A 25,853-nucleotide genomic window follows, 5' to 3' on the forward strand; every position below is an offset into this window, starting at 1 on the left:
GCCTGGCCTGCTCTACGCGATCATAGGGCAGCCTGCATTATTGACTTTAAATCTTGCCGTGAGAGGTTGGATTGGGTGAATCACAATCTGTAAAAGCTTGACTCATAGCTTCCACCTACCTCTGCTCTGGGGAATGAGAGGGTGGGGGGGGGTGGGTAAAGAGCTTTGGTTGGCAGTGTAAATGTAACATACAATTAAAAATATCAATCCAAATGGATACATTAATTTTTAACCAGATCTCCCAATCCTAATTATTATCTTGTGTACAAAAGCTGTCCGGGTAGGAGATAAGATAGGGTACACAACTATGGTATATTTAGTGTTCTTTTGTATTAAGAGAAATTGTTGCAACCCTTTTTGAGAATGTAACCATTATACTGAAATGTAATCTACAGTAATTAAGACTTCTGTCAGACAGTCGCAGATTGCAACCTAAGAGAACAGGAAAATTTTCAATACCTTCTCTCAATTCTTCTTAAGACACAAATATATAAAGAGAGCTCACTCCACAACAGCCGGAGCCAAAATTGTGAGTTTACTTCATTTTTTAAGGGGGTGGGCTCACTCTATTACAGAATCACACAATATTTAAAGTGTGAACTATGAATAGGTCTTATGGTGACATCTTAATTTATTTTTCAGTGGGTGAAATCAAAGATTAAGGCTCTGTTTTGTGATGTTACCAAAATGAATGGTGGAGCATTATATACCCTGAATATGCAAATACACTGAAGTCTGGGTAAAATCACACAAACAGTACAAAATAGTGTTCACTGGGGAGAGGAAAGAGGGGTATGTTGAGGGAACAGAGAAGAGAGAGCAGGGAAAGAAGGGAGATGAAAGGGCTGTGGCTTTGGAGACGTGACACCAATCACCACTCTTTCTTCTTTTCATCCATGGATACACCACCAGGGCCCAGGGCCACCACAAGGAGCAGCCCTCCAATCACAGACATGCTCTGGAAGAAGTCATACTTGAGGAAGTCATGCATGGGCTTGTAGGTGGGGACAGTCCAGAATGCATTGAAGTAGAGATTGAGGCTGAAAAGCCAGATGACCAGGGTTAGAGCTGCCAGCTTGGTTTTGAATCCAATCGCCACCAAGACAATCAATCCTGTTCCCACGACATTCTGGATAATCTGCATGGGAAAGAATCAAAATCAAACATACTGCACATTTCAATAGGGATAAATTATCAACTTCAAAAGTACACTAAAACTCATTACTGAGCCCTGATAATCTGATTCTGGACTAGGATTGCTCAGCGAGTACTGCAGTCTCTGCGAGGCTAGCAGAGTGGGCCACTCAGCCACAAGAGTACCATATTTTAGAACACTGTGGCAGCTTTGTTAGGTGCATTCGTGACACAGCTGGCTGCTGTTTGAGTGGAGTTCGCCCATTTTCCCTGTGACCATGTAGGTTTCTTCCAGGTGACCTGGTTTCCTCCCACATCCCAAAAAATGTGAGCTGGCACATTGATTGGGCATTGTGAATTGCCCCTAGTGTGAAGATGAATGGTGGAACTTGTCCAGAGTAATGAGAATGTAGGAGGAGGATTATAAAAGTATGATTAGTGTAAATGGAAGTTCGATGGTCAATCCAAGCTCAGAGGGCTGAACCTCTATGATTGTATTTACAACACAGGACAAACTGATTTACAGTCACCGGAAAAAGAACCAGAGGTTACGGGAGGGAATTTATCATTTCAAACAAAAAAAACATCCTGTTTTGGAATGTGCTGCCCATAAAGATGGTAAAATCAAATTTAATAACTTAGAAAATAATTAACAGAATTGTAGATTCTGAATTGTAGAACTGAATGAAAAGTAGAGGTAGGCAGAATGGGGCAAATACAATATGATTCCATGACATTAAGGCTGGCACTGTCACAACCCCTCTGTTTTACAGTTAACATTCTTAATTTTGGTCTCCCCGACATGAGGTGTATTTACAAGCCCCTCATGCACTGAGGTGAACAGAAAGAAATACCCAACCACCGCTAACCCAGGCTACCAGCCCTAATACTGCATAATCATATAGAAATACAACAGTATTTCTGTTGTTAAAGATAACCATGCAGTTTTTCATGTCCGTGGTCAGAAAGGAGTTATTTAGATCAATCTCCTTTCCCTGCTCTCCGTCCGTAGCTCTGCTGCAAAGGCAGAATAAGTGGCAGACACTGCTGAAACATGAAGATTTCTACCTTCACCATCCTTTTATACCTCAAGTTCCGACTCCCACCACTCCTTGGGTGATTTATTTTTCTCTCCCAAATCATTTCTAATCCTCACACCAACTACCTTAAATTTAATCCTCTCACATGCCAGCCTCCAACCGTTACTGATCCCTCCCTTCAATGGATGCAAGTGGGAGTGTCAGACCAAGAGGGGACTCTCTGATCCATGAGGCCTGGGAATAAACTACCCGACAGAATAGTCTAAATCACATACTGGCTGTACAGTTTTGGATCTTTAGGAAAGCTAGAACAAAATGACCATTCAAAATCAATCCCTCATCCTGGAGCCAACAAATAAACCTGGGGGTATATTGTCCCAGAGATAAACAAGCATTGTACATTGAAAGAGGATAAGTGGACAATTGAAGAATCTCAAATACAAACATAAAATATTGGAAACATAGCATATTAGGTTGCATATGTGAAAAGAGAAACAGAGTTGATCTTTCATCTGCACAGAGAAAACATTAGTTTTCAGTTGCAGAGAGGGTGGGAGAGGAAAGTAGACAAAGAGAATCTCAAGGCCATGGAATAACTGTAGGGGTTACCTGGTTTGGGGGGGGGGGGTGATGAAGTCAAAGAGAAAACCAAGAAAAGGTGGGAACAATTAGGGAGAACACAGAGGAATGTAAATACTCTGAAATTAATACCAAGTCAGGCTGTTTTACTTGCAGTGCCTTGGATCTGAGTGCTGGGCAAACTTCACAATATCACATCCAAATGCCAGAATATTACTTCAAAGCAACTAACTGAACTATATTGTTTCCTAAAAGAGCTACTTGTCCACATAATGCAAGCCCTGCACTCTAATTTTCAGTTTGCCAAAATACATGTAATACTTTTTACAAAAGATCAACCTGTCTGCTAAAGAAAATTGGGAATAAGTCCATAAAGACCATTGCTGTTCACCATTCCAACTGTCCACATAATCTGGTGCTCACTGCACTACACTCCTCGGGGACACTTTGCTACTTTAAATTCAAGATGTTTAGACAGATGCCAGATCCAATAATCTTATATACATTTCAATGGGATTATTATACAAGTATCGAGATATGACACAAGTCTCGAATGTGGAAAGAGAAAGGACAGAACACCAGAAGGAATGTTGTTTTTGCTTTACTATCAGAACACTTTGGAAGCGAGCTTTGTTTCCAAGTTCTGCTAGCTATGTGTCCTTTCAAATCTTGCACGAATACATGAATTGCACACACCGGCCTGGTCACCAGACTTACTGAGAAGAAACTGGAGTTGAAGTGCAGCAAGGTCATGAACATCAGGACGAGCAGCACCCGGCCTCCGAGTTGCATGTACTGTTTCGGCGAACTCTCCTTGATTGTTGGAACTCCAGCAAACATGCTTTTACCTTCCGACCGGGACTCAGCAAGCAACAGCAGCAAGCCACCCCCAAGTGCGAGGTTCCTAATAAGAGCAGAGGCGGGGAATCAGGGAATTAATACGCAGCTCCATTAGGACACTGACACGTTAAGTAGAAACATCGCTGACAACAACAAGGTGTTTACTCTAGGGGTTGACTTATTCTCATTTATTGCCCTTGGAGCTGCCCTCTAGAGGATGCAGTTTCACAGGAGTGCAAAGACACAAGGTACAGGATGCAGCACACTGCAAAAGAGACGCACCTCATCAGGAACTTCAGATCCCATAAAATGCTGTAGGCGATAGTCTGCAATCAAGAAACAAAGAGTTAGTGCCCACCAACCTGTGTTCACATGCTTCCCCCTCTAGGGGCAGGGGAATGAAGTACAATTCATATAGAATGGAGCTTTGCCTCACTAGGAATGGTCACTTTGCTAAGATTGAAAAGGAGATGGAGAGCTGAGTCTAATTTGTCACACGTACATCGAAACATGCAGTGAATCACATCATTTGCATCAATTCAGATCAGCATCGGAGCATGCTCATCCACCTTTGGAATAAGGGAGGAAACAGCAATACAATCTCTTCACAGGTGGTGATTGATGGGACTATAAAGTGAGAAGCTAACTTCTCTGCAACCATGTACCCAGTCAATAAATGTTTGCAAGTTTCATGTTTGAAGTGGAGCGAAAGGAAACATGGAGCCGTAATGCTGAGACTTTATAAGGTATTACTCAGACTACATCTGGAGTATCTGAGCAAGTCTGGAACCCATATCTAACCACTGGAGAGGGTCCAGAGATTTACGAGAATGATCCAGGAAAGGAAGGGTTAATGTGAAGAGCACTTGATAGGTCTGTACGTGGAGTTTGGAAGAATAATGGGGGGGGGGGGGGGGAGAGGGGTCCTCATTAAAACCTATCAAATATTGAAGGCCTAGAGGTGGAAAGAATGCTTTCAATAGTGGGAGAACCCAGAGGACACAGCCTCAGTACTGAAGAATGTCCTTTTAGTACAGAGATGAGGAATTTCTTTACCCAGAGGTTGGTGAACCTGTGGAATTCTGTGGAGGCCGTCACTGGCTATATTTAAGGTGAATGTTGATATGCTCATGATCAGTAAGGGCGTAAAACATTACAGGGAGAAAGTAGGAGAATGGGATAGCAAGAGAACATAAATTAGCCATGGTCAAATGGCAGAGCAGACCAAATAGGTTGAATGGTCTAATCCCACTCCTGTATCTTATGGTCTTATTAAAAGCAGGTAAGCAGTGGGTAGCTCAGAAATGCTGTCACAGCTACAACCACCTGAGTTGTGACCAGGAGAGTTTCGTCTGGATGCTCCAGTTCCCTCCTATTTCCCAAATAAAGGCATGCAATTCAGACTAAATGACCCTGTAAGATTACTTCTACTGGAGGTGAGTGGCAGGGAGTTTGTAGGGAATAGGCTCCAAGATGGCAACTAGGATTGTTACAAGAACTGGCATACTCATTGGGTGAAATGGCTACCTGTTTTATTAAGGAATAAAAGAAGCAGTTGAGATTGTGTAGTCACCAACTGAATGATTAGAAGAATAGGACTAAAGTCCTGTTCCTATAAATGCCCCTATATTACAGAATTATATGCAACAGGCCCCTCAGCCCTACATAACCATGCTGACCATTGTACCCACCTATACTAACCCAATTTACCCACATTAGGTCCATAGCCTTTGGTGTCTTGGCAATTCAAGAGCCTGTCTGGAAGCTTAGATGTTTGGAAGAGACCTGCCTTCACCGCCTCCCTCAGGCAACATGCTTCAGATTCAACTGTGTGGAAAGAATTTCTCCTCAGTACCCCCATAAATCTCACCTCAATCCTACGCCCCTTATCTCAAGAAAATCTCTCAGTGGGGCAAAAGGTACTTACAATTTACCTTTGTATGTGGGGTGGCAGGGAAGGGAGGAATGTGGATTGGAGATTGTTCGATTCATCCCTTTCCCATTCCGTGCCTCTCTCCCCTACAACCAGGGAATGCAAAGGCCAATTTGTGCCTTTGGGTTAAGGAAGAAATCTTGTGAATAAAATCAGAGGAATGATGGATGAACACATGGCACAGAGCACATGTATAAATAAGAGATTTATTTTCCGTAAGAAATGTCTTCTATTTAGGGGGACATTAGTCAACTAATCAGAACCAACTCCAATCCTGCCTTGCTAGCACAATCCAGCCAGAAAGGAGGGAGATGCTGAATGCCAAGGTCTGACCCAATGAGGCAGAGCAACTGGAGGTCTTACTGGTCCTCACTGATGGTAGAAAAGGAAGGGAGTACCTAAACACCAAGATGTTCTTTACTCTGGGAGCACTGGAGATTATAGGAAAGGGGGGGGGGGGGGGGTGGTCAATGGAATCACGACTTCTGCTACTGGTCTCTGATGCAAGCCAACAAAAAACATTCACTACCTCAAATGCTTACCTGTAATGCTATAATCCCAAATAGTCCAAAGCAGGCATATTGTACAAAATTTCTACTTAATATCAGGATGCATCCCCCTGGGGAATGGAAAACAAAGAAATAAATAGAACAAAATGAAAAACATCATGGGAAAGATGAGAAAGGGTAATTAGCTCTCGCTTACCTAATTGCCCGAATAGATTAATCAGCACAAAGCAGGTAGCCAGGAAGTAGCCACAGCCCCAGGTGACCTCAATGTAATCCCGCTGCTCGTTCCACTGAAACCACATCCGAATTCCATCCTCCAGGAAGGTACTTATTAGACACAATCTGGCAAGATGCGGCAGATACTGCTTGGTCATTCGCAGAAACTGGAAAATATCAATTGGAGCAAGGAAAATTTAAAACTTTATTGCAATAGCTCCTAGCCCTTCAAGACAATACCCCAGTGCTATAAATGAACAGGTTTTTGAATCATAGCACCAAAGCCCAATGTTATTGTGACAGACCCAAGCACCCATTACTGAAACGCAGTGATATCAGATGCAGACACAAAATGCTGGGGAAGGGTCTCGACCCCAAAACGCCAGCTTGTTATTCCACTCCACAGATGCTGAAATCTGTAACTCTGGAGTTCTAGCATCTGCAGAATCTCTTGTGTTTATTGTCAGATGCAATTTCGCATTCACCAAGAAAACCTCACCTAATTCCACTCAGCACATATCAAAGGCCACTTCAACATCTGAAGGCATGTTGTGGAAGACTACAGAAAAGAGCAACAGAAGTAGAAATTCTCTACTGGTGTAAACAAGTCATTCCCCAGTAAATAAATCCATCCAAAAGGCCCGGTTTGCTCCGCGAAGAACTAGAGCTGCACCTAGTTAATACGCTGTGTTTGGAAATTTGTGATACAGATGCTGTCTTCTACGTTAACATTTATTGCCCTCTGAAATCCAAAGCCTACTTTCTTTATTACATTGAACTATAACAGGATTCTCATCTCTGGTGACATCAATATTCATATGAATGATCTCTCAGATGCAGACTCTGCAGTAGCTGAATTTGTGAGCTTACTAGACCGACTAGATCTTACCCAGCATGTCACTGACTTGGAAATACTGTTGATGGCTGTCTGATACCATTATCTCTGATCATTTTTATATACCTTTTGATGTCCTCCTGCCTGGAACCAAGACCAAAAAACCACAATTAAAAAATGTTTCTGATGCTGCAGCACAACAAATTCTCTGAGTTGACTGGTTATCTAACCCATGTGACTTAAACTGGGCAATAAAATGGCTGATTCTTTCAGCAATAACCCAATTAAATCAAACACAGTGGCCCCACTTGGAGTTACAAAGAAATCACAGTGAAAACCCATGAACCCAAGAGATCCTGCAGAGCGTTAAGAGAAGATGAAGGGAAACTGGATTAGAAGTCAGCCATATTTTCAAGGATAAACTGTGCTCCTTTAACACTGACATATGCTCTGCAAGAAGAGCCAATTTTTCCAAAACTGTAGAGAATAGCAGTGATTCAAGAACATTGTTCTCAACTATATATCAACTATTGACCACAAAATGCAATTTTTTTTCATCAACAAAATTACTTCCATTAGCAAGAGGACAACTACAGATACTAGAAACCTGTACAGCCAACTTCTTAAAAAGACAGCCATCACACCAAAATTCCAAGTATTTCTGACTGAGAACTCTATAAAGGTAAACAGTCTACTTGCTGACTAGACCCTATCACACTTTTTGAGGATTGTTAGAAATATTATTAACTGGAGATTTTCCAGATGCCTTCAAAACTGTGACTGTCAAACTTCTACTTAAAAAGCTAAACCTCATCAATGAGATACTAGCTAATGACAGGTTAGTATCAAATCTTCCCTTCCCAGGCATGGTCCTTGGGGAAGTCATTTTAAACCAACTCAACAGATTTCTGAATGAGAATAATATTCTAGAAAAGTTTCAGTCAGGTGTTAGAGCAAACCACAGCACAGAGACTGCCCTTACCAGAACCACCAGCAACCTTAAGCTCAGCACTGATACTAACTCAGTTCTGATTCTTTGAGATCCAAGTGCTGCCTTTAACACAATTGACCACAACATTCTCCTAGATTGCTTTGCAAACTGTGTCGGCCTCTCTGGTAGTCCTTTTAATTGCTTAATTCTCTGGGAGAGAATTTCTTTTGTCTGTCATGGAGACCGATTTTCTAAGATATAGTGTACCTTTTGGTGTTGTTCAGGGAAGCTGTCTTCTCCTTATACATGCTTCCTTTAAGGAGACATCATTAGAGAGCATAAATTTGATTTCCACAGTTATTCAGATGACACACATTGTGTATCTCAGTTGAGCCTGATGGTGATAACATCCTATCTTTTCTGATTTCTGGTACGGCTGCTATAAACAAATGAATGAGCAATAATTTCCTAAAACTAAATAAAGATAAAATTGAAATACTCTTGGTTGGTCCCAAACCCAAAAGAGATAAACTTGGTATAGACTCCTGATGAAGGGTTTCGGCCCGAAACATCGTCACTACCTCCTCCCATAGATGCTGTCTGGCCTGCCGAGTTCCGCCAACATTTTGTGTTTTTATAAACTCGGGAACTTGGCTCCCCTGTAAAACTAGAAGTAACTGGCTTGGGAGTTACCTTTGACTCAGATTTGAATTTTAAATCTCACGAAGTAACCGAAGCATCATTTCTATACTTAAGAAATATTGCGGAAGTATGTTCACTTTTGTGACGTAATGCTGCTGAAAAACATTCACTCCTTTGTACTGGCCTTCCAAAGTAATCTACCAATAAACTTCGACTCATTAGGATGCCAGTGCTACACTTTTAACCGAAACCAGGATGAGGGAACGTATCACTCCCATACTAGCTACTCCACATTGACATCTCGGATCTTTTACAATTGATTTTAAAGTTCTCTCGTTTTTAAAGCTCCTAATGGTGCGATATCAGAGTACATCCCAGAAGCGTTTTTGTTTTATAATCCTGCGTGAGCTCTCAAGTCTTCTTCAGCTGGTCTTTTAAATTTAAACAATTTCCCTCAAAAGGTAACTAGCAGGTCAGCTTTTTTGAACTATGCTCCTAAACTGTGCAATTCAATAACCTAAAACAGTAAGGATGCAGACTCGGTTGACACTTTGAAATGCCAGCTTAAAGCCTATTTATTTAATCTTGCTTCTTAACTAACATCCTGGTCTTTTATTTTCTTATTTATTTTTAGTTTTTCATTTTAACTTTCATGTTTGCACTTAAAGATGTAGCACTTTGAATTACATCGGGATGAAAAGTGCTCGATAAACAAAATCATTATTATGACCTTATGCTCCTCTGCGAACAATTACAAGCACAAGAACACCAAGTAAAGCAACAAACTCAACAATGAGTTTGTTGCTTCACTCAACAAGCTCTACAAAGTCTAGACACAAAGTTTGGCCTAAGAGGGAGGTTTTTGTGGAGTTAAATGAAGGCAATGCTTGCTGGTGATTTGGAGTGGGGGGGGGGTTCTATGTTTTAAGGGGAATAAAGGAGTTATTTGAAAACTAGGATACAAACAGAAATCAATGCAGAGATAATAATAGAGATAACATTTAATATGTGTAGTTCTCTGGTAAAGTCCTTTGGGGAAGACTAACATCATGCAAGACACTTCAAGAATGGAATAAAAACTGAAAATGCTAGAAAAACTCAGCAGGTCAGGCAGCGCCATAGATACAATCAATATTTTGAAACTCTGACCTTTCAACAGTTCTGATGAAAGACTGCAAATACAAAACATCAACCATTTTTCTTTCCATAGATGTTACCAACCTGCTAACTTTTTCCAGCACTTCTTGTTTGATTTCAGATTTCCAACAACTACTTTTTTTCTCTTTAAGAATGAAACCATCCTGCATTTTTCTTCTTAAGAGTGGGTTTTAAAATACTTGCTCCAGTAGAGAGATCAGGAGCTTATTTGAAACCACTCATGGCGCTCAAATTTGCACGAAGAAAAGTGTTGAGAATTCAGCTGTGGATACATTACAGTGCAATATGATCAGGAGATCGCTCGCTGCTGGCCACAAACATCAACACAACATGATCAACAAGTTAAGATTAAACATGTTTCAACATTTCCCACATTCTGTGCACTGAAACAGGCAGGCTTGTATGCAAGACTCATTGATGCTGAGCTTTCACGTGAGCCTCAATGTGGAAAAGGCCTTCTGAAAACCTAAGTAAACAACATCCACTGACCCTCCCTCGTCCATCCTGTCTGCTATTTTCTCAGGGAATTTCAGCAGATTCCTCAGGCATGATCTCCCCTCAAGAAGCCATGCTGACTTCAGCCTATTTTATTGTGCACCTCCAAGTACCCTGAAACACTATCCTTAGTAGTGGACTAACATCTTGCCAATCACTGAAGTCTGGTTAACTGGCCTGTAATTTCCCATATCTTGCCTCTCTCATTTCTTGAATAGTGAAGTGACATTTGTAATTTCCCAGATCTCCAAAACCACCCCAGAATTCTGAGATTTCTGAAAGATGCCTCCACTATCTATTCAGCTACCCCTTTCAGAACCTTGGGCGTAGTCCGTCTTCAGAACTTACAGCTACCAAAGCACCTTCTCATTAGTAATAACATCTACCCGACACTCTGAAACTTCCAGAATCCTGCTCGTATCTTCCAGTGATGCAAAACATTTATTCATTTTGCCCACCATTTCTTTGTCACCTATTTACTACCCCTCCAGCATCACTCTCCTGTAGTCCAAAGCCTACTCTTGCCTCCTACTGTTTATATATCTGGAAAAAAAAACTCTTTATATTATTGGCTAACTTACTTACACATCACAATTTCTTTTTGTTGCCTCTGTTGGTGTTTTTTAAATAAGTTTCTCAATCCCCTAGCTTCTCACTAGAGTTTGCTACACTGTATGCCCTTTCTGACTTACCCTATTGGTCACAACTGCATCATTCTCCCTTTAGAATGCTTTTTCTTTGGAATGAACCAATCCTACATTGTCTGGATAACTCCAGAAACTCCAGCCATTGAAGCAATACTGTCACTCCTTCCAAACAGCTTTGGCCAGCTCTTGTCTTTCCCTTCACTCCAACGTAATACTGATACATTTGATTTAACTCCCCCCCCCCCCCCAAACTGCAGGATGAATTCTATGATCACTGCCTCCGGGTTCCTCTACCTCAAGTTCCCTAATCAAACCTGCTTCATTACACAACACCCAATCCAACATTTCCTTTTCCCCAAGTGTGCTCAACTACAGGCTGCTCTAAAAAGCCATTTGTGGTCATTCTACAAATTCCTTCCCATGATCCAGCACCAACCTGATTTCCCCGATCGACCTTATCTGCCCCTTACCATTGGGCAGAAGATACACCAATTTGAAGGCATGTACCAAGGACAGCTGTCCTGCTGGTCCCCATTGGAAGGCACACTCCTGATCATAATTTACCCCGTTGTGGCCTACCTGCGATTCATCTTCTCAGTAACACTTTTTTCTGCAGTTATTGTTTTATCTTGCACGGTGGTAAAGAATTGATATGCAAAGCAAGTTTGGTACATGTGGTAATAATAAACCAACCAGTTACAAGTCTCCAAGCCAGAACGCATCAGCAGTATCTCACCCCACCACTGTTTTCTTTCCCACAGCATATTCAACTTCCCCAACCCTCTATTGTTTGCCTGCTACTCCCCTCCATTAGGAGCTATTTACTGAAGCTCGTTAACCGAACAACATACCTTTGGGATTAAAGTGAGCTTGTGGCGACCCACTTCCTAGCACACTCGAACCTGCTCACAAATAGCCAGCGCGCCGGCACAAAGGCGAGTCCCAAAAGGGCGCCAGGTCTGCTTCACCAACAAAGGGAAAAGCCTGCGCTGGATTGTGAGTACGTGCCTCCCACAGTGTCCGCGCCTGGGGAGGGCGGGATCAGGGAGGCTTTAAAGCAAGGCTGTGAAGTTCGAATAAAATCTTCTTTAACTGCAGTTTACCGACTCCTTGTCGTTATTTTAGCACTGCGTGTAGCTACCATTGGTGACCCCGATGGTCCAAATGATTTTTGGACCGGTGATGACCGATGCTGCATCTGTTCATGCGGTCTCATTGAAACTGCCAAGCTTCTGGACGCTGCAACCTCACCTATGGTTCCAGCAAGCAGAAGCCCAATTCCACATTCAGCAGATAACCTCAGAGGACACACGTTACTACTACGTGGTGAGCTCCCTCGACCAGGACACAGCGGCCCAGGTTGAGGAGTTCATACAGTCTCCCCCAGCGGACGGCAAGTATACGGAATTCAAAGTCCTGCTCATAAGGACTTTCGGACTCTCACGGCGCGAGTGGGCTGCCCGTTTACTGCACCTGGATGGCTTGGGAGACAGACCTCCATTGGCTTTAATGAATGAGATGTTGTCTCTGGCCAGCAGACACAAACCCTGCCTCATGTTTGAGCAGGAATTCCTGGAGCAGCTGCCTGAGGACATACGCCTGCTGCTGTCCGACGCGGATTTCAGTGACCCCCGGAAGGTGGCAGCCCAGGCGGACTTACTGTGGAACACCAAGAAGGTGAGTGGGGCGTCCGTCGCACAGATCACCAGGCCACACTCCCAGCAGCAAACCATACCAGGCCTGGCCACAGAGCCCGCTAACCCCAGAGGCAGGGGTGAGGAGCCCAACGGACAATGGTGTTTCTACCACCAGCGGCGGGGCACAGAAGCCCGCCGCTGTAGCCCGCCCTGCAAGTTCCCGGGAAACGCCAGGGCCAGCCGCCGCTGATGGCTACGGCGGCTGGCCATCGGGATAGCCTCCTGTGTGTGTGGGACAAGAGGTCAGGACGCCGTTTTTTGGTCGACACTGGTGCCGAGATCAGAGTCTTACCTCTGACGAGTTACAACACCCGCAACAGGGCACCGGGTCCCCCCGAGGGTCGTGAACGGCAGCACGGTAAGGACCTACTGCACCCGTACGGTGCAGCTACAGTTAGGCTCCAGCCGGTTCACGTGGGACTTCACACTAGCCGCCGTAGCCCAACTGCTTCTGGGTGCGAATTTTTTGCGGGCTCACAGCCTGCTGGTCCACGCTGAGACCTTTCAGACGTTCTCCCTGGGAGAAGCCCAGTTGCCAGCTCCACACCTCGACTCCATCACACTGTCCGACAACGACTTCACCAGAGTCCCGGCGGATTTCCCATCGGTTCTGGCACCGCAGTTCATGGCAGCCATGCCCCGACACGGCATACAGCACCACATCCAAACCCAGGGACCACCCCTCCACGCCCGTGCTCGGGGGCTTCCCCCGGACAAGTTCCGAATGGCGAAGGAGGAGTTCAAGAGGATGGAGGAATTGGGGATCATCCGGCGGTCTGACAGCCCATGGGCCTCCCCCCTGTAAATGGTGCCCAAAGCGACAGGGGCTGGAGACCGTGCGGCGACTACCGTAGGCTGAACGAGGCTACCACACCGGACCGCTACCCTGTGCCGCACATTCAGGACTTTGCAGCAAACCCACATGGCGCACAGATCTTCTCCAAGGTAGACCTCGTCCGAGGATACCATCAAATCCCGATGCATCCGGACGATGTCCCCAAAACAGCTCTCATCACCCCGTTCGGCCTTTTCAAGTTCCTCCGCATGCCGTTCAGCCTGAAGAATGCCGCACAGACATTCCAGCAGTTAATGGACGCGGTGGGACGCGACCTGGACTTCGCATTCATCTATTTGGACGACATCCTCATAGCCAGCAGCAGTCATCAGGAGCATCTGTCCCACTTCCATCAACTCTACGCCCGACTGAGTGAGTACGGTCTAACAATCAACCCAGCCAAATGCCAGTTCGGGCTCAACACCATCGACTTCCTGGGCCACAGGATTACTAAGGACAGGGCGACCCCTCTGCCCGCTAAGGTAGATGCAGTCCGCCATTTCCCCCAACCCACCACAATCAAAGGCATTCAGGAATTCATAGGTATGGTCAATTTCTACCACCGCTTCCTCCCTTCAGCTGCCCGAATCATGCCCTGATGTCGGGTCCGGGCAAGGACATTATCTGGGATGAGGAGTCCGCCGCCGCTTTCATTAAAACGAAAGAAGCCTTGGCAAACGCCGCGATGCTAGTGCACCCCAGAATGGACGTCCCTGCCGCCCTCACAGTGGACACCTCTAACACGGTAGTCGGTGGGGTACTGGAGCAACTCATCGCGGGTCGCTGGCAACCCCTGGCATTTTTCAGCAAACACCTGCGGCCACCCAAGCTCAAATACAGTGCTTTCGACCGGGAACTGTTGGCGCTATACCTGGCAATCCAGCATTTCAGGTACTTCTTAGAAGGTAGGCCCTTCACCGCGTTCACGGACCACAAGCCGCTTACCTTTACGTTCACGAAGGTGTCCGATCCCTGGTCGTCCCGCCAGCAGCGCCATCTGTCCTACATCTCTGAATACACGACGGATGTCCGGCACGTCTTGGGTATGGACAATGTCGTGGCGGACGCGATCTCTCGCCCTAACATTCATGCCCTTTCCCAAGGGGTAGACTTTGAGGCGCTGCCAGAGGCGCAGCAGGCAGACGAGGAGATCCCGAGTTACAGAACTGCAGTCTCCAGTTTGCAGCTCCAGGACCTCCCTGTAGGCCCAGGTGAGAGGACCCTACTCTGTGACATTGCCACCGGCCAGCCCTGTCCCGGCACCTTAGCGGCGACGCGTTTTCGACTCCATTCATAACTTAGCGCACCCCTCCATCAGGTCAACCGTCCGGATGGTCTCCAGCAGGTTCGTTTGGCACGGACTCCGCAAGCAGGTCAGTGAATGGGCCAGAACATGCATGCACTGCCAGACGGCCAAGGTGTAGTGGTACACCAAAGCTCTGCCGCAGCAGTTCCACCCCACCCACCGGCGTTTCGACCACATTCATGTGGATATCGTGGGCCCCCTGCCAGTGTCGCGCAGAGCACGGCACCTCCTGACTATCGTGGACCGGTTCACAAGATGGCCAGAGGCGATCCCGCTCACCGACACCACCTCCGAATCTTGCGCCCGGCACTGATTGCCACCTGGGTGTCCCGCTTTGGTGTACCGGCCCACATTACCTCCGACAGAGGCACCCAGTTCACCTTCAGCCTGTGGTCAGCTATGGCCAGCCTTTTGGGGACACAGCTGCACCACACCACTGCCTACCACCCACAGTCGAATGGCCTGGTGGAGCGTTTCCACCGTCACCTAAAGTCGGCTCTCATGGCCCGTCTGAGAGGAGCTAACTGGGTGGACGAGCTTCCCTGGGTCCTACTCGGCATCCGCACAGCGCCCAAAGACGATCTGCACGCCTCGTCAGCCGAGTTGGTGTACAGCGCACCCCTTGTCGTCCCCGGGGAGTTCATACCAGCCCCAAGGGGGCAAGAAGAAGAACCCGCAGCAGTCCTGGGCAGACCACGCAAGAGGCTCGGTGACCTGGCCCCCATACCCACTTCGCAGCATGGGCAGAACCCGACCTGCATACCCCAAGACCTGCAGAACTGTAAGTTTGTGTTTGTACGAAGTGGCGGGCATCGGCCACCGTTTACGGTGCTCAGGAACAACGGGTCCACGTTCGTGCTGGACGTTGGGGGGAGAGAGGAGGTTTTCACGGTGGACCGAGTCAAACCGGCCCATGTGGACTTGGCGCAACCGGTTGAATTTCTGGCACTGCAGCGCAGAGGCCAACCTCCCAAACAGGGTCCGGCCCAGACTGTGGACATTGGGGGGTGTATCGCCGGTTCTGGGGGGGGGGAGGTTATGTGGCGACCCACTTCCTAGCGGACTCGAACCGGCTCACAAATAGCCAGCGCGCCGGCACAAAGTCCAGTCCCAAAAGGGCGCCAGGTCTGCTTCACCAACAAAGAGAAAAGCCTGCGTGGGATTGTGAGTACGTGCCCCCCACAGCATCTGCGCCCGGGGAGGGCGGAATCAGGGAGGCTTTAAAGCAAGGCTGTGAAGTTCAAATAAAATTTTCTTTAACTGCAGTTTACCGACTCCGTGTCATTATTTTAGCGCTGCATGTAGCATACCGCTACAAGCTGATCATTTTACTTCAATTGATTGCTGAGTTCCAATTCCGGCATACAGTGTTTGTAACCTGCAACTCCCACTGAGACAAATCCATCTCTCTTACCCCACCAACCAGCTATCTATGGAATTACCAGTCTCCTTCCGCAAAAAGGAATAGCACTGTAAACGCAGGGAACTAAAGCAGGACCAAACTGGCAAACACACGTGAAAGTGTGTAATGAGCCGTGGCATGAGGAACAATTTGTATTCCATTCACCTTCCACAAATCTCATTATCACTAAATGCTTCATGCCCATTTAACATTTCAACCACAGTTCTTGCCTTGAAATATGAAATGGAACTGCCAATTTTCAATATGCTGGTGATCAAATCAATACATTCTCAGCAATATCGACAGAAAGAAAAATCAACTTATTGATTGCCTCTCGGGATTGAGTACATTCCTTCAATCTCAGTTCCACGGGCTGACGTGATGAAAGAATCCTCCTCACAGTTTATCCTGAGCAGCTGTGTAACACAGTTCAGCTGGAGACGCTCATGGAGTGAGTACTGTTTTGGATTCGCTCCATAACCTTTACTTTTTTTAACCTTTGATCACACTTATTCAGCTTATTTTTACCTATACCGAAAGTTTCTTTATTCATTTTTTTTTGGATTTACTGCCAAGAGTTTGTTGTGAACTTTTGAAGATATGCAAACAGAAATGTCTCTCAGGTCTAAGGGACGGAATCCCGGACGTAATCCAAACTGTAACGGAAAAAAGCAGGCTCCAACACAACAAACTCAATTAACTTTTGAATTGTTTATGGAGGTTTTGGATAAAAAATTTGCTGAACTACAACAATTTTTTAAAGAAGATATAAAGGCTTTTCAAGAGTACATGGTTAAGACGGATTTAGTAATTAAACAGCAACAAGCTCTTATTGCGTCTCTGCAAGAAGATGCTCGGAAGCGAGATTTGACTATTGGAAAACTGCAACAGGATTTAATTTCGACCATTAAGCTGATGGAAGCCCTTAAAGCCAAGAGTGACGATTTTGAGAATCGGTCCAGAAGACAGAACTTACGTATACTTGGTCTTCCAGACGGCATAGAAAAAGATGACCCTTCGATATATTTTGCTCAACTTTTAAAAGAAGCGTTTCCGACGATTTTCCCGAATAAGCCCCCTTTATTGGATCGGGCACATAGAATTCGGCGTCGATCACCGAGTGTTACAGACAAACCTTCGGTGGTAATTGTCCGGTTCCATTATGTACATGACAAAGAACTTATAAGAGCTTCTCATCGAGCAGGAATGATTAAATTCAAAGATTTTTGCTTCCGCCTGATCGAAGATTTTAGTCCAGACCTTTTAAAAAGAAGGCTTCTTTTTAAACCGTTGATGGCTGAATATTATGAGAAGAATCTGAAACCTGCGCTTCTATACCCTGCGAAGCTTCGAATTTCTCCGTCGAATGCTCCACGACAGGTTTTCATTTCAACTTCAGAAGCGAGAAAATATATGGAGGAGAACTAACCTACTGCTACAGACACCAGTCTCTAATAAATGAATGATTCTGATCGTGTAAGATGGTTCTCGATCTCTTAAACCAGAATTAAAATCTGGTTATTGGTGTAGGTTCATCCTACACCTTATAGTTAAGTTAAAGTGCGTTTGCGTCATATTAATTGTTTTGCCCTATACACTTTAATCATTTAACTACATATTTGTCTATTAACTTTGTTCCTTCGAAGGTATATTTTTAATTCTTTGAAGGTGAATTTTTCCTTGATTAAGATGGTGGTTTTTTGGAAAAGATTTTTGGTTTTGCTTAAGATGGCGTTATGTATATATTTTTCGCGTTTCTTCCGTACAATGCATCGCTTATCTTAGCTTAAATATTTTTTGTTTTGTCTGGGCCAGAGCCCAATTTATAAGTTTTTTTTAGTGATTATATTTTTATTCTTTTTACAACTAACTATACTTAGAAATATGGTTTTTATTATAGCGATTTTAATTTTTAAAGTTGGGGTGATTCTTTTATATATATCCTTTTTATATGGAGTGTTCTTCAGCTGACATGGGGGTAGGATTAGTCTTACTTTTTCTCTTTTTAAGTCATATTTTGGCTTTTTCTCTTTTTCTCGGGGGGTGGGGGGATGGTCTGTTTTCTAATTCTATTTTTTTTGTACCAGTTTGTGTTAGTTTTTTTATTTGGGCTGTTTTTGAACTTCAAATATGTCTGTGTTGTCGTCACTTCCGGGTCTTCTCACTACTTTTGTTCCTCTTCCGGGTGCATGAGTTTATAAGTTGGTTAACCCTTCTTATACCAAAGGGTTGATTATAGAATTATGGCTCAGACCATTAATTTTGTGTCTTGGAATACTAATGGTTTAAATCATCCAATTAAACGAAAGAAGATTTTCAAAGTATTCCAAAGACTTAATGCTCATATCATTTTTGTACAAGAAACTCATGTGAGGAGGGAGGACAAATTTCGTTTTTTTAGATTTTGGCGGGGTCAACAGTATCACGCAAATTCGAATGCTAAAGTAAAAGGAGTTTCAATTTTTATTGACTCCTCTATTTCATTTGTTCAACATAATATTTTTTCGGATCCGAATGGCAGATTTTTGTTAATTACGGATTTACTTTGTAATAAAAAGGTTGCTTTGGTTAATGTTTATGCTCCAAATGTGGATTGTCCCGACTTTTTTAAGTCTTTATTTACTTCTTTACCCAATCTAAATGAATATAAGTTAATAATGGGTGGTGACTTTAATTGTTGTTTAAATCCTCTGATGGATAAATCTTTATCTATTCAGACTTTACCTAATAAGTCGGCCACTTGTTTTAACTGTTTTTTGACTGACAATGGAGTTTTTGATATTCGGAGATTCCGGTATCCTAATGACAAAGAGTTTTCTTTTTTCTCACATGTTTATCACTCTTATTCAAGAATTGATTATTTTTTTGTAGACTCTTGTTTTATTCCATTGGTAATCGGTTGTAACTATGATATTATAGCTATCTCTGATCATGCTCCGTTATTACTTTCTATGAAATTTACGGATACAGCTTCTAATGCTAGACAACGGCGATTTGACTCTACCTTGTTGCAAGACTCTGAGTTTATAAAATTTATGGAGGAGCAGATCAACTTCTTCTTCTCAACTAATTCTACAGATGATATTTCCTGCGGAACACTTTGGGACACTTTTAAAGCTTATATATGTGGACAGATTATTTCTTATTCTGTTGGTTTGAGGAAACGTATCAAGATGGAAACTCTTTTATTGGTTGATAAAATTAAAGAGATTGATAAGAAATATTCGATTGCTCCTAGTAAGGAGCTTTACAAACAAAGGGTTGAACTTCAAATGGAACATAGTTTATTACTTACATCCTTGATTGAAAATCAATTAATGAAAACTAAATCTGATTTTTATATACATAGTGATAAATCTGGTAAACTGTTAGCTAGTCAATTGAAGAATGCTTTGGTTAAACGTCAAATCACTAAGATTGGTCAGCAGAATGGGAATTTGACAGTTAATCATGATGAGATAAATAAGGCATTTCAAGATTTCTATACCTCCCTGTATCAATCTGAATTTCCTCAAGATTATAATACCATGTCTGATTTTCTTGGAAAATTAAATTTTCCAAGGTTATCATCTGATGATCTTTTGATATTGGATACTCCTATTACGGATGTAGAAATTAAAGGGGCTATTTCCTCAATGAATTCTGGGAAAGCACCGGGTCCAGATGGTTATACAGTTGAATTTTTAAAATTTTTTTCCGCTACTCTTTCCCCTTGGTTAGGTAAGGTTTTTGAGGAAGCCATTAGATTAGGGAATTTGCCACAATCTTTTTATAGTGATGAAAGAATCCTCCTCACAGTTTATCCTGAGCAGCTGTGTAACACAGGGCTCGGAATTAGGGGCTGCTTCCAGAGACACACAAAGGGTTGGACTTCAACTGCCGCTAAAAGACCATCAACTCAACTGAAAGGCACTTTGGTCTGAAACATGGTGGTCTCCCAGCACAGTGAGATCATCGTCTGAACCCTTAGTTCAGTCCTTAGTGGCACATGGGGCCTCCACAAGGGTCTTCCATTTCTGCCGGTCTTTTGTTCTGCTGCTCTCCATTACCCAGTTCATGCCTACTTCTTTCAGTTCTGCTTCTACAGATCTTTGCCATGTCATTTTGGGCGTGGCCCTACTCCGTTTTCCCTGTGGGATCCACCTTAGTGCTACTTTTGCTAGTTGATCATTTAGCATTCTCATTACACGACCCAGCCATCTCCATTGTCTTCTTTTCACACAAACTGAAATTGATCCCACATTGCAAGATGTAAGCAAGTCTTGGTTTCTGATTTTGTCTGGAATGTGTCAAGTTTCTCGCAGATGTCTTTCGTCATTTTCCAATGTTCACTTCCATAAGGTAGCACGCTTAGGTTGTTGCTTTTAAAAATTCTGATTTTGGTATTAAGTTTGAGTTGTGGGGATTTCCAAACTGCATTGAGGCTGCCAAAAGCTTGATTTGCTTTAGATAGTCTTGCTAATACGTCCTTACCACCATCTCCATCAGTACTAACTTTACTCCCAAGGTACGTGAACTCATCTACCTCTTCCATTTGCTGATTATTGATGATAACTGGCAGGAGGTTGGAAGCGTTCATCTTTATGATCTTTGTTTTTCTCACTTGAATGTTTATCCCAAGAGCACAGTGAGATGCCCGTAAGCAAATACTGCTGACTGGCCATTCCAGTGCTGAGGGACACATGCAGCTATTGCAAATACTCAGGGAAGGACCACAGTTCAGGGTTCTTCTGCTACTGGGCATGGAGGAGCTGAATTGGGTGGAAACACCCTCAAATATGTTACATTTGCCTTGAGAACCAGTGAGAGTGTCATGTTTATTAAAAAAAAAGTAAGTTAACTTACTTTTCAGTAGTGATAACTTTCTTGTTTATTAGAACACACAACAGTACAGGCCATTGGTGTTTGTTTTAATTTTTCTTTAAAATGTAAAAAAGTGGGAGCCAGACTGGTAGCTCATGAGATGATCTGCTCCTTCAGGCAGATGTGAGTTTCCCAGTCGCTCAGAGGATTTGGCAAGTAAATGTTCATTTGTGGTACCATTCCAGTCCAGAGCTGTGTGTTGTAAAGAGTACAAATCCCCAAAGTATTTAGAATGTTTAGAATCACTGGTGCCCAAGGAGAACAAGAGTTTCATATTGGGATTGCGACCTTGATCTTCAAAAACTATTTTCCTGAGATACTGCAGGCATTGAATTGCATCAGTAATGTCTGCCATTGCAGGGAGATTTCCCTTGAGAGCTGGGAAGCGTTTCACATTGATTGAAATCTGGCCTTGCTTCTTGATTTTGGGAATTTGGTGCTATACAGCAGGCATATGCTGGTAACAGACCCTTCTTCTGCAGTGTAAGACTTGAGCAAACCGAGTGACCATTGACTTGGGAGTCCAGCTCCAAGCACAAGCAGCTCGGCCCTGAGAGCTTACTGGGATGACTTGGTTCTGGAGTGGAGATGAAGTAGGCTGAAAAGTTTCCCATTTGCCCTGAAGGGAGGAGCTAGTCCACATTGACATCAGCAGCTACCTCAGAATTATGAAATGTTGTGCAAACAGTTTATCTTCAATCCCAGGGGCTACCATGCAGACTTTTGGGTTTATTGGAGCTTTACAGACTTCAAGTACAACTTTACAGTCTTCCAAAGTACTAGCTTTAAAAAAAAAATCAGGCTACAATTTTATTAAATCATACCTTCCTGCTTTTAAGTTATTTGGAAGCCAACTCTCCAATATTATCAAACAACTGTATATATGAACGGCTGAGTTGGCTATAATTTTCCCCCAAAAAATAAACATTTAAATTTGTAAACAGCTCCTTGGAACTTAGCGCAACAGAGAAAAATCATTATTGTTCTTCTCTCGGATGGAATATCAACTTGTGGTATGAAAAATGGAATTCTTCACCCAATTAGTTTACACCAGACCCAAACCCGAAGTGAAGGAAATCTGTTTGCTAGAGATTATTATGAGCCACTGAACTACAGATTGTTAATCCTTTCAAAGACATACCTTAAAAAAATTCCAACCAATTGAGTGACAGTATGCATTTACATTGCTCACTCTGGAAAGGTAGTGTCTGATAATCATTAAGCAATCAATGTTCAGCTGCCATTTTAGCAAAACTTAAAACTTAAAAAGATCTTAAATGTCTTTCTTGTGAATAGTACCAAGTTAGGAAAGAACAGGACAGCAAGAACTACTGTAAAGTGCCTTAATTTTAACACAACTTGAGCATTTAATCAAAGCTTCATTACCCTCCAAGTGAAACATATCCTGTTTCAGTATTGAAGGGACACAGGAACAACTAAAGATGTTCTTATCCCTGCAAAGGGCCACTTGCCCTCTTGACTCCTCCAAAGAACAAACTTGAACAGGAGCAAGAAAGTTTATCCTCCAACCACACTCAATGAAACCAGCTTAGCCAATTAGTATATGTGCCTTGCTGTGTGCAAGCTATACTGTTGCCTTTCTTGTACTCCAAGTACTGCCACTGGCTGAGAAAGTTGTGTAGGTAGCTAGTGAGGGCATATCTCATGTCATTAGGATATTTCCACAAATATACAGGAAGCAAGTTAGGGAGCAACTAGGTGGGCCAACTGGCCTGTTTCTCTGCTGTAGAGCTACATGACTCTAAAAGCAATTGGCACTCAGCCAGAGTTCACTGATGTCACTTAATTCTCCATACTATTTGAAGGATATTGACGTGAAATGTTAACTATGTTTCTCTCATTGCATCTGGGCACATCCAGCATCTTCTGAACTTCAGCAATCTGCAGAATTTTGCTTTTCCACTTTCTTTTGAAGTTTGCATATTTGTGACTTTGGATTACCAAAGTCTGAACCAGACTGAGTTGTCACAGTCACAATCAGACAATATAACATTCCAATGCATGGTTTTAAACTGGAACCACAGCACTCTGAAAGTTGGAAGATACAATGATAAGGGTATGTTTACATTTGAAATTCCAATCTGAGACTGGAGTTTAAAAATGGTAGACCTAAAACAGCAAACTCTATAATATTAGAGAATATACACATAGAAGGATAAAGCAATCTATTAAACCACACAGTCTACCTTATGAGTTCCTTGCATTTTTATTGTCTGTTCACCCAGCACTTTCTTTGTAACATTTTACCTTGCATTCTTGGTTTTGCTTTTCCCTCGTAGGACCTTGCATTGCGAAATAATCTGTATGGCATTCTAAACCATTTTTTTCCCAAATGTGCCTTGGTATACCTGATAATAATAAACCAATTTATTGCTGTGGTGGTGATGTGTGATGGAGAGCATTGAATAGATGCACCACTGCCTGGTGTAGAAAGTCCTAATGTGTTGGATAGAAAGAGGCTGCAAGGGCTTTGGATTCAGCCCTCCCCATCATCTTCAGGAGGCGGCAGTAAGGAGCTTCACTCTCCAGGAATGCCCTTTTCTAATCACTATCACTGGGGTGGAGGTTCAGGAGCCTGTAGACCCACACTCAATGATTCCGTAACAGGGTCTTTCCCCTCCACCACTAAATTTCTCATTGGTCCACTAAACCACTTCACTATTGCTTTTTTACTCTAGTTTTTGGTAACTTAATTTTTATGTCTTGCTCTGAACTGCTGCCACGAAACACATTTCAAGACACAGTGATAACAAGCCTGACTTTAAAGTACTTTACCTTCTGTAAATAAGCTATTCCTTTACAGTTTTATGATTACAATAAAATTGGTGGCGATTTATTCTCGGCACAACGTGCAGGGTGGGGGGACAGTCTGGCCAGGAGAGCGGGGAGACGACGGCCGAGAACTGGAGCTCGTCACTGCGGCGTTTGCTGGGATGCCTTGGCGGGGGCAGAGGGACGGAGGCTGGACGGCCGGCATTCCGGAGGAGGGGGTCGAGGGAGACCGGGGAGGGGGAGCCGGGAAGCTGGGCCCCGGAGAGGCCTGGGGTCGTTATTTTGACTAAATTAGGAGTTCCTCTGAAGCTGAGGTGGGGGGTAACCGACGAGCCTGCCACCGGGCCAGTGCTCGATCTCGGGGCAGTCGGGTGCTCCGGCCGGTACCTGGTCGGCGATGTCCTCCGCCGCTCCCATGATATCGGTGTGACCCATGGTGCCGCTGCCGATGCCGCGCTCCCGCCGCCCGGGCTCCCCACCGGAAGTGATCCCCGCTCCCACCGATTGGGGAGGCGGGGCCGAGTCCGTCTGTCTCCCAGAACACACAGCAGCGCCACGCAAGTGCCACGTCGGGCTATGCAAATCGGGGGGCGGGACGTGAGCGGGTGACGCACAATGCGTCCACCCACGCGCGCAGTGTTGCCAGCTGTCACTCAGGGCACCCATTGTCATGGGAACAGGGCGCAGGCGCACTATAGTTGAGCCACATGGACTCCTTCCTGAAAGGGGGACTGGATGCCTCTCTCGATGGGGGCTTTATCAGTGGCAATTGTACCATGTTTTATTTAAAGAAGCGTTCACTCAACCCTGCAACAATCTGGACTGCAAAGATGCATGCAACAAGATGCTCTTTATTGACAACAGTTTGGCATTCAATACCTTCATCCCCCCCAGAGCTAATCAATAAGCTTCAAGACCTTGGCCTCACTTTGTGCAATTGGAACCCTGATCCTCTCACTTGCAGACCCCAGTCACTCAGATTTCCATCACAGTCAAACAGAATACAAAATTCCCGCGGGTCTCTGGGAACATGGTGGACCTCGGACCAGCCCTTGATGATCGGGTCCAGATACGGTCTGGAGTTGAAGCAATTCTGCTGCGTCGATGATCTTCTGCTGGGTCAGTAACTTTGCCAGGGTGTTGTTGATCTTGCTAGATGTAGCAAATTAGAGGTTCAGAAGGGTTTCTCGGGTATAGGATAGTGTAGAGGGCAATTTGCTTGGGAGAGCATGTGCAGAGTCGCCAGTTACCGGCGCTATCTTAATAGATGAAACAGAATACACAGCAAGTCTGCAGCTCCCTGCAGTAGGTGAGTCTCCCTTTAAGATCATCCACCTTGTTCTCTATGGCTTGCACATTAGCGAGTAGGATGGTGGGCAGAGGGATCCTAAAGCCCCTCTGCTTCAATCTGACCAGCAGCCCAGCTCTTTTCCAATGCTTCCTCAGTAATTTGTACATCTTTCCAGGTTTCCATCGATGCAGTGTGTTGTTGGCAGCTCTTTGAGATAGGTGGATGGATGAGGATGAGGTCCTCCGTGACTGCTTTGAATCGGTGGACTGGTTAGTATTCAAGGACTCAGCAGCTACATGGAATTCAGGTGTGAACTTCGGAAAGCCATAAAGGGCGCCAAGAGGCAAAATCGAGCCAAGTTGGAAGCCCAGGCTAACCAGAGGGGTGCCAGTAGACTATGGCAGGGTCTAAATGAGATCACTGGGCACAAAGAAAAGGTTGGGAATATCAATAACTGTAGCACTTCTCTTCCTGACGAACTTAACGTATTCTATGCAAAATTAGAACAGAAGAGGATAGTCCCGCTCCCTCCGGATGAACCGGACCTGGTGGCATCAAGATTCATCGTCACTGAGGAAGACGTTAGAAGAGCCTTCCTGAAGATGAATCCAAGGAAGGCGACAGGCCAGATAGTGTCCCAGGATGGGTTCTCCAGGCCTGTGCAAGGGAGCTAGCTGGAGTGTTTGCTGACATCTTCAACTGCTCCC

The 25,853-nt window shown here is 44.2% G+C and overlaps 1 protein-coding gene across 1 annotated transcript; it reads right to left on the reverse strand.

Annotated features, from left to right (window-relative positions):
* Positions 1-139: 139 nt before the first annotated feature.
* surf4 (surfeit 4) lies at positions 140-24,406 on the reverse strand. The gene is made up of 6 exons (XM_059994216.1): positions 24,243-24,406; positions 6,232-6,418; positions 6,069-6,145; positions 3,876-3,919; positions 3,471-3,657; positions 140-1,138 (listed from the first exon to the last, which is right to left on the reverse strand). The coding sequence occupies exons 1-6, from the start codon at positions 24,288-24,290 to the stop codon at positions 872-874; spliced, it is 810 nt and encodes a 269-aa protein (XP_059850199.1). The 5' UTR covers positions 24,291-24,406; the 3' UTR covers positions 140-871.
* Positions 24,407-25,853: the final 1,447 nt, after the last annotated feature.

The sequence above is a fragment of the Hypanus sabinus genome, chromosome 18, assembly GCF_030144855.1.
Source record: "Hypanus sabinus isolate sHypSab1 chromosome 18, sHypSab1.hap1, whole genome shotgun sequence".
NCBI lineage: Eukaryota > Metazoa > Chordata > Chondrichthyes > Myliobatiformes > Dasyatidae > Hypanus > Hypanus sabinus.